This window comes from Podarcis pityusensis (assembly GCF_964106645.2).
Source record: "Podarcis pityusensis genome assembly, chromosome: 14".
Lineage (NCBI taxonomy): Eukaryota > Metazoa > Chordata > Lepidosauria > Squamata > Lacertidae > Podarcis > Podarcis pityusensis.
In genome coordinates, this window is record NC_138039.1 from 38438586 (window position 1) to 38453887 (window position 15302).

Consider the following 15302-nt stretch of genomic DNA (forward strand, 5'->3'; position numbering starts at 1 on the left):
CAGGGAGCTGTTCTCCCAGGACTAAGCTACATTAGTAAAAAAACAAAAACAAAAAACCCCCAGCATTTTAAGTGCATTATAAACATGCAACACCAGATGGCACTGTAGAGCACAAAACTTTTCTATGCGATTTTACATAGGGTTTTTTTCCTTTTGTTATGACGATTTCATTTATGACTTCTTTATAGCGTTTTTTCCCCTGTTTGTAGATCCATCCCCAGTCTCTGTAATCTACCCTGTATTAATCCTAGGCTATCAGGAACTGCAGACGATCAAGCCTCAAAGCCTTCTTTGAGGACAGAAAACAGGAATGTGCAAAACCTCAAGACTGCACCGGTCTGGGATAAGATGTAGGAACATAACCTCCTGCCATTTTCAGGTCAAAATGGTGGCAATCTACTCTATGCCAGAAAAGAGAAAATGCAGTACCCAAAGAGGACAAAAGTGAACACATATCTGCATACAAATGGCATGAGCTTATTATATGCAAATGTGGAAATGAGAAGCACAACTTAAACAGAAATGCAATTCATCTCAACCCTCAGGGCAGAAGACCGAGTGCTCTGCTCAGTCTGCTGTCCATTGCTGTTAACTGTTAATAGACAACTATTTCACTGCTCCTCTTGCTCTCCCTTCTGAGGGTTTCTTGATCCTTAAGTCAAGAATGGACCAGGACAGCTCTTCAAACAGAGGACACCTTCCAGGCGAGTGCTGCCCTCTGCCAGCTCTTCAAATAGAAGACTGTCCTCTATTAATGAAATATACGCGGAGTCGAGAGTGGATTTCATGCTCTTTATTCAGCTCATAGTGGGAGGAGGAAAATGAATGTTCCCCCAAAGTATCTGCTTTATATACATTATTTACACAATGGGCTGCACGTGATTGGCTAATTCCGGAATTCTCCTGTAGACCAATCAGGTTGTGGATTCACTTTCATCTGGAGCTGGATTGGGTGGCTCTTGCAGACCAATCAGACTGCTGCATTGTTCTAGGACCAATCAGACTGCTGCACTCTGAATCCTATTCAACTCAGTACATAACAAGTAGGTCACATGCCTACCCTACTGGTCAAGAAAGAAGTAGCCTCTGCCAGCTACTCCAGCTCAAGACCTCATCTCCACCTCCAGCAACTGACCTCTGGGGCCTCAACAGGAGAGCATAGACTACAGCTATGGATTTGGGCCAACCTGCCCACAACCCTGGCTGGGCCCTGACACCCACAAGGAGGAGGAACGAGAAACAAAGCAGAACATTCACCCCATAGCATCTTAGCGCCTTTGCTTTTATAGCGCTGATATTAATGGAAAGTACTCGTATTACATGTTCCCCCCTACTTATAAAGCTCCCATCCTACTTCCAGAAGGTTCTGTAACCTTTTATGATCTAAGTTTTGCCAGAGTGGGTCTGCAGAAACAGGCCTGGTGAGCTTTGAGCATCTATGCTTCCGAGGGGGTCGCTATCGATGATTACGTTCGGCTGGGATTAGAGGAAACAGGACAGTTTAGTTATAGGAAATGAAATCCACCGAGAGCGTTTCCTTTTTCTCCTTTGGATATATCTCCAGGTCTGCCAGCTGGCATTTTAATGTGAGGTTCTGGGCTAGATACTGTAGTGTTATTTTAAGATACTTTAGCAGAGCCAGGAAACAGCACCAGACGATCCAACAGCCAGCGTGCCTTAAATGTCATTGTGCAACTCAATATGGTCTATGTACGCTGCAGCAGCAGCCTTTAGGAACTTGGCAACGGCACCGTGTGGTCTTTGCACCACAAGCATCTTTCCTTTCCTTTTGCATTGCATTCATTTTGTTTCACTGGAGCCTGTAACCCTTAAGGAAAAAAAAATGAAAGCGTTGACTGATGAGTGTCTAAAAGGAAAGGAATGCATGTGAGATGCTGGCTTCAGGTAGATCAATGATTCCCAAACTGGGGGCCACTGGTGTGACTTCAGAGGGGTTGATGTGTGCCTTTTAAAAAAATTTAAGGAATCCCAAGCAACGATATTGGATGCACTCATCACTCTATGTCTCTTGGAGCTGGACATTCATATTATCCTGAGCAGACGGTGGGAGTTAAGGATGCACTAGATGCAGTTTGTGCATGTATGTGACATGGTCAGAGAAATTCCAGAAACATTGCCATTGTCAAGAGCTACCACATCTGTGTGCAGCTGCCCTGTGTGGTAAACTGCTGAACTACAACAGTAAAGTACCTTCAGACCCTGGACCAGGCACAGGCAAACTTGGCTCTCCATATGTTTTGGGACTACAATTCCCATCATCCCTGACCACTGGTCCTGTTAGCTAGGGACCATGGGAGTTGTAGTCCCAAAACATCTGGAGGGCCGAGTTTGCCTGTGCCTGCAGACTGACTCTGCCCACCCAGGCTGGTCAGTGGGTCGTTTTGGGAAAGGAGAAGGGCTTATTTTTTTTTTTTCAGTTGAGCCTTGCGTGAGCACCAAGGTCTTCCTGAGCTCCAAGTGCCCCTGTAATCCTGGTTATCATTTGGTCCTGAAATCTGGCTTGTTTTTTGACCCTGATTCTTGGATCGACATGCAGCTTCTGACTCCCAACTCATGGCTCACCTCAGGCAGCTGCCCACAGCCCAGCCCTACAGATCTTCATTGCTTAGTCCAGGGACAGTCAATATGGTGACCTCCAAAAATGGTGATACAGGGAACCAAGCAGAGGGCCTTCTTGGTAGTGGCACCCGCCATGTGGAACGCCCTTCCATCAGATTTCAAGGAAATAAACTATCTGAGTTTTAGAAGACATCTGAAGGCAGCACTGTTCAGGAAAGCTTTTAATGGTTGGGGGTTTTTTTTAAAAAAAATTAATTGGTTTTAACATATAAATTATAAAATGTACCACATAGCTTATCACTTATACAATCTTTTCAGACTTCCATCAGCACCTCTGATGATCCACCGTTTTAACCACTTCTTATGCATTTAACTTTATATTGCCTTTACATCTCTTAACAAATCATCCTTCCCCTTCGCCATTTTTGCAATACTTCCAATAATACTCCTCACAAAACTTCTTGCAAACGTTGTCTGATCTTCACAAATACTTTTCAAATAGTCCGTAAATTTACTCCAGTCTTCCGTGAATTTCTGGTCCCGCCGGTTTCGAATCCTTCCTGTTAGTTTATCTTAATGGTTGGGGTTTTATTGTGTTTTTAATATTTTGTGGCTGGGAAAACCCTGTCATGGGTGGCATATAAATAATAATGATGATGATGATGATGATGATGATGATGATGATTGGCTACAACTCTCTCATCCTTGACCCTAGGGCATGTTGTCTGTGGCTGATGGGAATTGTTGTCCCAAATGTCTGGAAGATACCAGGTTGGTTACTCTTTGCTTAGCCAAAGGCTATCAGTCATATAATAGTTACAGGTAGGTAGCCGTGTTGGTCTGCCATAGTCGAAACAAAATAAAATAATTCCTTCCAGTAGCACCTTAGAGACCAACTAAGTTTGTTATTGGTATGAGCTTTCGTGTGCATGCACACTTCTTCAGATATAATATAATTATATAGTCATATAATACTATATCATACAAATTATGATGTAAGCAAACATAATCCAGTACAATATCCAATGCCTTTTGCAACAATAATACTATATAAAAATAACCATAGCATTCAATACAGAAAAGACAAGCTCCCACCCATTTATAATTTAACTCGACTCTTTAACAACAAAATTGTCAGCCCCCTACAATCTGACATTTTCCATTCACCGTTTATTCTAAGTTGTGTTGCCAGTCAGCCATATGGGATTTGACTCATTCATTTTTAATAGACAAAAACCACAACTAGAAAACTAGCTAGGTCAAGTATGTAAGTTTTGTTATATATAGTGGCTTGGGGAGGAGGGCGATGTTCTTTGAGGATTAATCTCTGCCAACAAGTCATGAACATCTAAATCCAAAATATGCTGCCTAACCACTTCCAAAGCTTTCTATTCTGCCTGCATTAACAAAAACAAAAATAAAAAAAAATTCACATGAGGATCCTATCACAGCGGTTCACTTAGTGACTGATTTAACTCAGTCACTGTCTGGGATATAAATCAGTGCTAACTTTGAAAGCTTCTGGCTATTTCCATAGAATAATTTTATCCTTTAATAATGTTACCATCCTGGTATTCAGTGAAGATGACAACTTTGACAGACTAGCTTTGGCTCATAACAAGAAAGGTGGTGTTCTGTTTGGTACAAGGAATACCCATGTATTGATTCTGAATGGAATCAGTAGAGCTTTGATATCCATATTACCTGAAAGCTGTGCTTCACAGGTGAAAAATGTTAAAGCGAAGGCAGAATGAATTGACCACTTTCTTAATTGTTTGGCTAACATTTTCTCCAACTGGCTCTGCATTCTCTTGGAAGCATCTGGAACTAGTGAAAGCGTTGCTGCAATTCTTTACACCCTTTGCTTAATTCAATGAAAACTTCCAAATAATGAGTTGATCTGGCTTCTTGCATGTTAGCCAATGCTCCCTTCGTTTCACACGTAGCATTCCAGAAATATCTATCATCAAACCATGAGTCAGTCTGTTTTCATGTTCCCCAAACTCCTGATATAATCACTAACTTTAATCCCAATAATTAAAACAAAATTCAAAGTATGTCGCCATTTCTTCAGCTTTCATAGGCAACAAAGGTTACTAATTTGCCTCCGAATCAAGCAAATTTTCCCAAGTCTAAGGAAGGCGACTTCTAGACTCTGGTAAAAGCTGAAACACTTCCACTCGGGCAGCTAGTGTCAGAGAAACAGACATGCAATGCACAACAATTGCTCTGTTTGTGAAAAATATGGATACCCCTTCCTCCTCCACACTTGCATGACTATTCCGTATAAGAGAGTTAGCTTTATCTATCTGTAATGGTTCTAGGGGTTGCTCGTGCGTAAGCCGGTGCTTATCTCCCCGGCTGGGTGCAAACACCTGGCTGGGTTGCCTAAGTGAACCTTTTCTGTCCGGACAGCCACTCACCCGTGGCTGTCTCAATCGCTGGCAGAATCCGTCAGTGGGCGTTTCTTAAACTTCTTCCAGCAAAGAAGCTCTTTGACGCCCAGTCTCCTCCTACTCTCTCTGCGCAAAAGCCTTCTGCGCAAGGAGGGCGTGGGCAACGGAGGACCCCTACTCTCCCCGCTGGTCCCAGGCAAGGAGTCATGGGACCGCCTCGCCGCTTCCCCCATCTGCCCCCCTTCTCCACTGGTGCTACGCTGATTCTCTTCCCCAGAAGATGGGCTGCCTCTCCCAATCCCTGGACGCTCTCTGGAATCCCTCTGGCTTTTGCTCTCTCCCTCCAGCACTGATGGCAGTTCCCTGACGCTATCCAACTCCAAATCAGATAAACTATTTAGCCTTGTTAATTTCAGAGTCTAATTTCCATCTTTTGAAAAAATTAAGAATATTACGAGTTAAAAGAAAAAGAAAGAAAAAGAATTCATAAACCATTTTAAAAAGGCAGAAGACAACAATAAATAGGGTTGCCATGTGTCCTCTTTTTCTGGGACACGTCCTCTTTTTCAGGGGTAAAAATTGGGACAGATTGCATTCATTTGCTTTGAATGGCCATCAGGGCATCCTCTTTTTTGCTCTTTGAAATATGGCAGCCCTAAACGATTATTACAAAAATTATAATTAAGATTACAGAACTATATAACGTATATGTAAATGGAAGAACTTACTGTTTCCCTCAAATATACATTGATTCATGGGTTGCTATGGTTTCGACAAATACGTTCCAAATATAAATAAATTTGTGCATATATAATCTTCGCCTGAAAGCGATCTGCTTAAATTATCCCTTCTTTCCCTACCAGTAATGACAAGAACTTTTGGCTCAGCCCTTCTTGTTTAAGAACAGCAGCGGCAAATATGGTGCCTTCCGAATGCTGCTAAACTACAACTCCCATCAGCACCAGCAAGCACAGCCAGTGATGAGGAAGTACGGGACTTATAGCCCTGCAGTATCTGGAGGGCTACTCCTGCCCAAGAATAGTAAGTTCGATTTCCAAGATATAAGACAGAATCACAGCACCCACTGAATCAAATGAACCGATTCACAGGGGTGTGTGCAAAAATAATACTGGTGGTGGTCACTATTCCTTTCTTTACTGAAAAGCAAAACCTTCCCTCCACCACTGACGCAGACACCTGGCTCCCCAGTGCACTGACTGGGATCCACCCATCCATTTATAAAGTGGCAATGCAAACCTTGAAGGGCAGGGATCCATATTGCATTCCTTCAGCTTAGGCTTTGGTTTCTTATTTTCAGGATAGTAGTGGCAGTACTGATCCGGCACCACGCGCTTTGAACGGATATCCACACACTCTGCAGAGTTCAGCTGGTAACCTACATTGGGGAGAGGAATATGCATTGCATTTAAGTGGAAACCAACATACAGTCGTACCTTGGCTCTCGAACAGAATGCGTTCCGGGAGTCCGTTTGACTCCTGGAACTGTTCAAAAATCAAGGCGTGGCTTCTGATTGGCTGCAGAAGTGTCCTGCAGCCAATCGGAAACCGCGCTGGACATTCGGCTTCCGAAAATTGTTCAAAAACAGAACACTCATTTCTGGTTTTCGATCGTTCAGGAGCCGAAATGTACCAGTTCCAAGGCGTTCAGCAACTAAGGATATACAGTGGTACCTCGGGTTAAGTACTTAATTCGTTCCGGAGGTCTGTTCTTAACCGGAAACTGTTCTTAACCTGAAGCACCACTTTAGCTAATGGGGCCTCCTGCTGCTGCCGTGCCGCCGGAGCACAATTTCTGTTCTCATCCTGAAGCAAAGTTCTTAACCCGAGGTACTATTTCTGGGTTAGCGGAGTCTGTAACCTGAAGCGTATGTAACCTGAGGTACCACTGTAGATTTGTGTGTTCTGTGACCCTTCCTCCTCCACTCTCACATGTGCCCCCAACTCCACACTTCTCACCTTCACTCATAATGCCCCCTGTGAACATACACACTATTTGCGAAGTACATTCGCATCCCTCTTCCACGCACACGCAAACATTCTCGCATAGTCGCCATCGGTCAGCTAACACGTTGGTAACGCCATCTTTTCTTGCTGCACCTCTCCCCTCCAATAGCACACATCCCTGTGTGCCTGTAAGGCCTTGTGCGATGACAACTTTCAAGCCTTCTGAAGGCTGGGAATGTTCATAAACATTTCATAACTCCTCGGCAGCTGAGGCCAATGACTCAAGAGGACTCATTTCAATCGGCTGAGGCCAGCGCTCTCTCAGCCAACAGCGATGCGAGTTTCAAAAAAAAACCCGGCTCCCTGTTATCGACCCCACTTGCGCCAACTACAGCATGCAGGCCAAACACTCGTCGCTGGAAAGGTCGCAAACCTTTGGACAGATGAGCAGATTTGCAAAGTCTGTGGCACACTTGTGACGGACAAGCCTTTACGGTCCCTGAAGATCCATTAAAGAGCAGCAGCAGCTGCAGCAGCAATAACTCAGAATTTTGCACAATTATCCTGTTCCCTTGCCTGCAACAGTACCTTGATCAGTCACCACTGCTTTTCTTAAAAAAGGTATTGGCTAGCATCCTAAATTTCCTTCTATAACTGTAATGAAGTTCGTGGAATGGAAATGCCCTGCCTTCCATTTCCCTCTATAGCCCTCTGTGCACCACAACTCTAATCCTAGCCAGACATGTAAAGCTGTTGTGTATTTTAATTTGCAACTTCAGCTTACATTTTAAACCAGACATCCCCAAACTCGGCCCTCCAAATGTTTTGGGACTACAACTCCCATCATCCCTAGCTAAAAGGACCAGTGGTCAGGGATGATGGGAACTGTAGTCCCAAAACATCTGGAGGGCCGAGTTTGGGGGTGCCTGTTTTATACTATTGTTTTAATTCAACTTGCTTTCCAAATGAATTTGTCTTTAACGCTGATTTTTATTGACAATGCTGATGTGTATTCTTAGATTCTTTGTAAACCGCTTCGAGGTTTTATGTACAGTTAAGCGACACACAATTTCCCATTAAATAAATCAAACATTACAGTGGTACCTTGGTTCCCGAATGGCTCAGTTGTTGAACAAACTGACTCCCGAGCACCGCAAATCCGAAAGTAAGTGTTCCGGTTTGCGGACGTTTTTTGGAAGCCGAATGTCCGACGCGGCTTCTGCGGCTTCCGATTGAGTGCAGAAAGCTCCTGCAGCCAATCAGAAGCCACGCCTTCGTTTTTGAACAGTTTCGGGAGTTGAATGGACTCCCGGAATGGATTAAGTTCAAGAACCAAGATACAGTGGTGCCCCACAAGATGAATGCCTCGCAAGACGAAAAACTCGCTAGACGAAAGAGTTTTCCATTTTTTGAGTTGTTCCGCAAGACGAATTTCCCTATGGGCTTGCTTCGCAAAACGAAACGTCTTGCGAGTTCTTGCGAGTTTGTTTCCTTTTTCTTAAAGCCGCTAAGCCGTTAATAGCCGCTAAGCCGTTAATAGCCGCTAAGCCGCTAATAGCTGCTAAGCCGCTAACAGCCGTGCTTCGCAAGACGAAAAAACCGCAAGACGAAGAGACTCGCGGAACGGATTAATTTTGTCTTGCAAGGCACCACTGTACTACTGTGCTGTAATGTGGTGAATGCAGGGTTCTGCCTTAGACAAACCACTGCTACCTCTGCTTCACCCTACCCCCATCTATGATAAAAAGGTAAAGTAAAGGTACCCCTGCCCGTACGGGCCAGTCTTGCCAGACTCTAGGGTTGTGCGCTCATCTCACTCTATAGGCCGGGAGCCAGCGCTGTCTGCAGACACTTCCGGGTCACGTGGCCAGCGTGACAAGCTGCATCTGGCGAGCCAGCGCAGCACACGGAACGCCGTTTACCTTCCTGCTAGTAAGCAGTCCCTATTTATCTACTTGCACCCGAGGGTGCTTTCGAACTGCTAGGTTGGCAGGCACTGGGACCGAGCAACGGGAGCGCACCCCGCCGCGGGGATTCGAACCGCCGACCTTTCGATCGGCAAGTCCTAGGCGCTGAGGCTTTAACCCACAGCGCCACCCGCGTCCCATCTATGATACAGAAATATAAATACCTGCTGGTCTTTTAAAGCTATCATAAAGACTACTGAGAAGAACTCTGAAGCACTCTGTGTAAAATTAAATGCTTACTGTGCCTTCCCCAAAACACTAGCTACATTTCCAGTGTGCCTTTGAAACATGAGACTTGGTTTTTTTAAAAATAGTAGCTACCAGTGCTATTTTTCTAGAAAAAGAGGTGCCGGAACTCACCATGAAGACCTCCCTTGTTCTTTTATAATGGCACTGGCACCCACCTGAGAGGGGACGGAACTGAGTTCTGGCTGAAAAAAAGCCCTGGTAGCTACACCGAAAACATCACCGTATACTAAACTGGCTGCAAATGTTGGCCTTCTGCACTGCAAACAGGGAGGAGCTCAGTGTTACAACCCAGCATGAATTTATAGCATTAAAAAAAAAAAAAGGAATACAGCTAGAAAGCTGTAAATCCACCACTTAAAATCCACAGCTGTACACACTCCCAAGCCACATCCGTTACTCACCTCCTCCACATGTCACAGTGCAGGGGAAGAACTCTGTCTGTCTCCACTGATGACTTATGGGTTGGTAGAAGAAGAACTGAACCACGCTGTCTTTGGAGGCAGCATACCTGGCCTAGAGAGAGTCCCATTACAACACATTTGTATACCGAGGGCCAGCGCTCTATGGCCTGTCACAGAATAATTCATGCGCAAAGTGTAGTGCGGAAAGCGCCGTGGCAAAAAAAAAAAAAAAAAAAAGGCAAGGGGGGATTTAGAAACATTGCAAGCAGGAAACCTGGAGTACTATAATTTAAAGCAGAAAGGGTTTTGTTTATCAGGCACTGTTATCTTCTGCCGTTTATGTCAGCATCACGGCCCCAGTTCACAGGTTATCAGTGGCGCCATTTCTCTTTGCCATGTCTGCCTCCATTCTGTGGCACAGATGGCCACGGAATGCTCCTTTGCTGGCACCCAACTGCACAGGCACCCATGGTTTTGCACCCTTGGAGAAGGGGTTCATATAAACTGGATATCCCCATGATTAGGAGCTGTTGTGTATCACCCATTTCATATGTTGGAGCACCTAAATGTTGAAGAAGTGGACGACATGTGAAGAGAAGCATTGCTTACCACTAAAGGCTTAGAACATATTGGATCCAGTGGGATGTAGTGATTATTTCCAATATTATTATTATTATTATTATTATTATTATTATTTTCAATTTATATCCCATCCTTCCTCCCAAAGGAGTGCAATGTAGCAAGCACGTCATTAAAACAACACAATCAAAAACATTTTCAAACCAAAAGCAGCTTCAAACCAACCACATCCTCTCAGCCAATGGTTCCAGTATTAGAGTGTTGGACTAAGGTTGCAAACACTTTGCATCGAATGCTCACCTAGAGCTGAAGCTCACTGTGTGACCTTGGCGCGGTTCTTTTCTCTTTACCAACCCTACCTTTTAAGATTGTTGTGAGGACAAAATGGGGACAGCTGAACCTTGTATGCTCCTCTCAGGGGCGGAGGAAGGGGGGATGATGAGGGCGGTTAGCCCCGTGTGTCTTCACTGAGGGAGGTGACAAAATGTCGAGCGACACTCACTGCGGGGCCTGCAGCGCACCTGATCCACGCGTCTCTCCTGGGAGTGATGCGGTGGCTTGGGCGCCCGCAGGCGCTGCGCTGTCCCAAACGGTCTGCCCACTGCCTCCCCCTCAGCTGTAGGGTGGCTGAGTGGGAGGAAGCACGCAGACTCCTCAGAGGCCCCACGGAGCGTCCTGCCCTGGCTCGCCCCGCCCCCACGGCTGGCTGGCCCTGCCCCCACGGGTGGCTGGCCCCACCCCTGGGTGTAGGACACACACACCACCCCAGGTGCCCGATCAGCTTGCTCCAGCACTGGCTCCTCCGAGTTCCTTTCAGGCAGGGTTGGAGTACAATTAAAGCAACCTATCAGTCAAGAGAAGAAGGGACGCGGGTGGCGCTGTGGGTTAAACCACAGAGCCTAGGACTTGCCGATCAGAAGGTCAGCGGTTCAAATCCCTGTGATGGGGTGAGCTCCTGTTGCTCAGTCCCTGCTCCTGCCAACCTAGCAGTTCGATAGCATGTCAAAGTGCAAGTAGATAAATAGGTACCGCTCTGGCAGGAAGGTAAATGGCGTTTCCGTGCGTTGCTCTGGTTCGCCAGAAGCGGCTTAGTCATGCTGGCCACACGACCTGGAAGCTGTACGCCGGCTCCCTCGGACAATAAAGCGAGATGAGCGCTGCAACCCCAGAGTCGGTCGCGACTGGACCTAATGGTCAGGGGTCCCTTTACCTTTTATCAGTCAAGAGAACAGCTGCTCCCATATCAACACCTTATTTGCCCTCCTTTGATATTGTCTCATTTTCTGAAGCTTAGGAGGTAGTTACAAAGGGCAAAACCTTTTCAGTGGTTGCCCTTCTTCTTGCCCAAGGAGGCTCGCCATGCTACCTGCTTACTGGATTTAAAGCAGGTGGGAAAAAAGACTCTTTAAAGAGTTGTGTCCAAGCACGTGTTTTTTCCCCTTCCTTTTGCCCCAGAGCTTTCCCTGCAAAAGCCTGCTCTTTACTGCTGAACTGGAACAAACGGCAATGTGGATTTTTGTGGATTGCCGAAAAGGATTGTCAGTAAAGAGCAGGTTTTTCACAGGGAAACTGCTGAGGCAAAAAAAAAAAGCATTTGGACACGGCGCTTTAAAGTGAGAAACTGTGCCTGGAAATGTGGAAAAATGAAGTCTGCTTGAGCCCTTAGTTTATGTAAGCCACTGTGGGAGTCAACAGGTGGGGTTTGATCTCACTCAAAGTCCATGGGTCTTATTTCTAAAGCAACTTTAAAAAATGGGATTGAAGCTGTGGTCTCTAACCTGCACTCACTTTTAATCAAGTGCTGCTTAAATTAACTAGGTTTTAAATCCTGAATAACTTGCTTTAGAATTGGGCTGGGCTCATACAAAATAGCTCCATCTTGCCAGACCAAACTCCTTCTGCAATTTAAATAGGCTACCATATTCTTCCCCTTAAATGTCTGAACTTGGATAGTAAAATGGGCTAAACAATAGCTTCCACTTTTCCGTTTGAGAAGTGAAGGGAATGCTGTATGTACATTTGCAATGTGGCTTAGCATCTTTGGGATAACAGGTGGTCTATAAATATGAGAATATTCAATGGCTGGCAAGCAGCAGGCATTTCTATTAGCTACTAAATCCACTTCCTGGGATTAGAACATCAGGATCAAAGGGCACCAACCCACCTGGCCACAAAATACATGTAAGAACTGGAGTAACGGTCTTTCAGAGAATTGGGTCACATTTACATTCAGGCTCTATGGCACCACTTTAAACAGCCCTGGCTACCCCCAAAGCATTCTGGGAAGTATACTTTGTTATGAGTCCTGAGAGTTGTTAGGAGACCCTCTATTCCCCTCCCAGAGCTGCAATCCTTCTTCCCAGAGAACTCTGGGAATTGTAGCTCTGTGGAGGAAACAGGAACCTTTGAACTCTCAGCACCCTTAAACTACAGTTCCCAGGATTCTTTGAGGGGATGCCTTGACTATTAAATTGGCATAACAGTCTGGCTTTAGGCTGCCTGCTTATGTGACAGCAGCCCACCTGCCTAAGTTGGGCCTGAGCATCTGACACCTTATAAATCCTAATTCAGTTGTTCAGCTTCTTCTTCTCTCCCTCCCTCTCTCCCTTTGGCTGCTGTTGTCCTTTTTATACATAGCCGTTTCAACTGTGTTGGCAGCCAGATCTTCAGACTGCACGGCCAAGGGAGGCAACATCTTACCTTGATAATGAAATCAGCTCCGAGGGGCCCTGGGATTTTTATCGTTTCTCTTTCTGCGCCCTTCTGAAATTCCACAGTCGTGTTTTCAATAACGAATGTTCCCGGGGCACCAAAGCTGTGTTCGCCGCTGTCTCCCTGTAGCGTCTTTGATTCAATCACTGAAACAGGAAAAGGACATGCCACAATTCAGAGGGTTGTGGAGAATACTTGAAAGGCAAAACTAAACCCCAAAACATTGACGTTCTAGCAAAAAGTAGATTGGGAGAAATAATGACATGGGATACTGTTGTAAAAAGGCAGGTAGCCGGGTGCAATATATTTAAGCGATAACTACAGCTGTCAGGTGACAGGGGATTAACCAGGATCGCTGTTTAATCTAATTCTCTGGAAAGGGAACAAATTGCCACACCACATATATTCTGAAGGAGCTAAAATGTATTTTCATACATTAGAAATAAAACAGGTTTAGCACTGGTTCACGGCCAGCAGATAAGGAGAAAATTGATTGCCTTGAACGGCCTTACAACTAAAAAAGACATTAAGTCGAGTCAAGCCTGTCATCCACACTCACAGAATAATGAGCTTCGTTTCACTTGCAGACCTCTCTCCCTTTTCCTGGTCAAATATATTATTGCCACTGAGCTTGAGCAACAAACTGCTTAGACAGGGGGAAGGCTTTAGATCTCAGAGCTAAGTGGTTTTGAGGTATTATTTCAGATCACTGTAACTCACATATTAGACAACATATGTTTGCTTTTGCTTTCATTTTTTAAGTTCTTAGAATTGATGTATGTGCACAGCTATCACAGTGTTTAATATTTTGCACATACACTGTACAAATTCCTTACATTTGCCCATGAAAGATGATGTACAATTCAAAGTGTTGGGGGTTTTTTTTGTTTTGGTAGGATCACCTGATTCCACTTCAGCATGTTTTAAAGACTTGTGGAACTGTTATCCCAACTGGCACCCATAATATGCTCCTTTTGGCCCTGTAAAAAGGTTTCTGAAGAAGCTTGCTACTGCTGCTACAATATAGTGGGTTGCATCTGATGTTAGTTAGGCCACACTTTCTACATCACTATTCAAGTATTGCCCATTTACTCCTACTGTCTGCTTCCTGTCCTAGAGACACTCAAACTCAGAACGCAAGGGAGAAACGTGCTAAGAGGAAGGCACGCTTGGCAAATCCACACAGTGATCAACTCTCGCCCGGAAACCAATGTCCCCACTGTGGAAGGGCATGTGGGTCCAGAATTGGCCTCCACAGTCACTTACGTTGTTAAAACCGTGTTTATGGAAGACAATCTTACTCGGTTACCAGTGATCGCCAAAGAAAGAAGAAGAAGAAGCTTCCTGTTCCTTAACTGATCCACAGCAACTCATTGTGGCCAGTGAGTGTCCTTTATAATCTGTGAAATCATGCAGATCTATTGATATGCCCCCTAAAATATTCACGAATGGCCTAAGGCATGAACAATCTTGAGGAGAAACATTCCCCAACTCTGTTAAAAGCAAGGATATAATGCAACAGCTGAGCGAGAAACAACAATATCTTTCTCTGGATAAAGGAATTTTGGTCCAAATTTATCCTTGGTCTAATTCCAATGAAAGCAATAGGGCTGGAAGAGGCATATAATTGGTCCACTGTGTCTAGACAGAAGTGTACCCAAACCCATTTGTTAAAAAAGAGAGGAAATAATCTGTCAGATTTCCTTAAAAACAACTTGACTCATTTAAGTAGGCTCTGGAGCACTCATAATCCTTAGGAGATAAAAACACTTGATGTTCTATAAATAACGCTAGCAATAGCCACATTTATATGTCATAGTAAGTGTTACCACAACCCTGTAAGGTAGGCTGGTATGGTGGCATCCACATTGCAGGTGGGGGCTGAGGCCAAGTGATGGAAGTTCATATAAGACCACCTAGTACATTCTAGTACATGCTGAGGTGAGTTTAAAACAGAGAGCTCCCAACTCATGCTCTTAACTGCTACACTATGGCTCAGTCCAGATTATTACTTAAACCATAGCCTCTCTCCCCTTGAAGTGTGTGAACTGTGGACTGCTGTAACCAAAGTTAATTAATAAATCTGTGTCAGAAACCATTGGCCCAACGCCACATCCTTTTACCTTATAAACCCACACTTAGGCCATTGCCAAGAAAGTTGTCCGGCTATTCCAGCCATTGGATTCTTGTTGGATCTAGGAATTAGAAGGGACTCAGGCATACAGCCTATCCCCCCAAAAAAACCATATCTATGAATATATGAAGACTTTTAGAGCATCTAAACACTGAACAAGCCTTATGGTTCAATGGACAAGCAGGTATGTAGAGAATCACAACCCATTTGCTGGAACAACATCACTCAATGCCAGTGATGGATTAGACCCAATGCCTTAAGCAGTTCTCTACTAACAGTTATGCAAAGGCAGCCTGGATTTCAGCAGGGAAGCTTAAAC

At 44.8% G+C, this 15302-nt stretch overlaps 1 protein-coding gene across 2 annotated transcripts in view; it reads right to left on the reverse strand.

The window, feature by feature from the left end:
- The window catches only part of ADAMTSL3 (ADAMTS like 3), a 275775-nt gene that overhangs the window by 93097 nt on the left and 167376 nt on the right, over nucleotides 1–15302 (reverse strand). For both annotated transcript variants that reach the window (XM_080980240.1, XM_080980241.1), the window contains 3 exons: nucleotides 12838–12995; nucleotides 9559–9670; nucleotides 6234–6372 (listed from right to left, as the gene is read on the reverse strand). In XM_080980240.1, the coding sequence (XP_080836366.1) occupies nucleotides 6234–6372; nucleotides 9559–9670; nucleotides 12838–12995 (409 nt within the window). The remainder of the gene's footprint in view (nucleotides 1–6233; nucleotides 6373–9558; nucleotides 9671–12837; nucleotides 12996–15302) is intronic.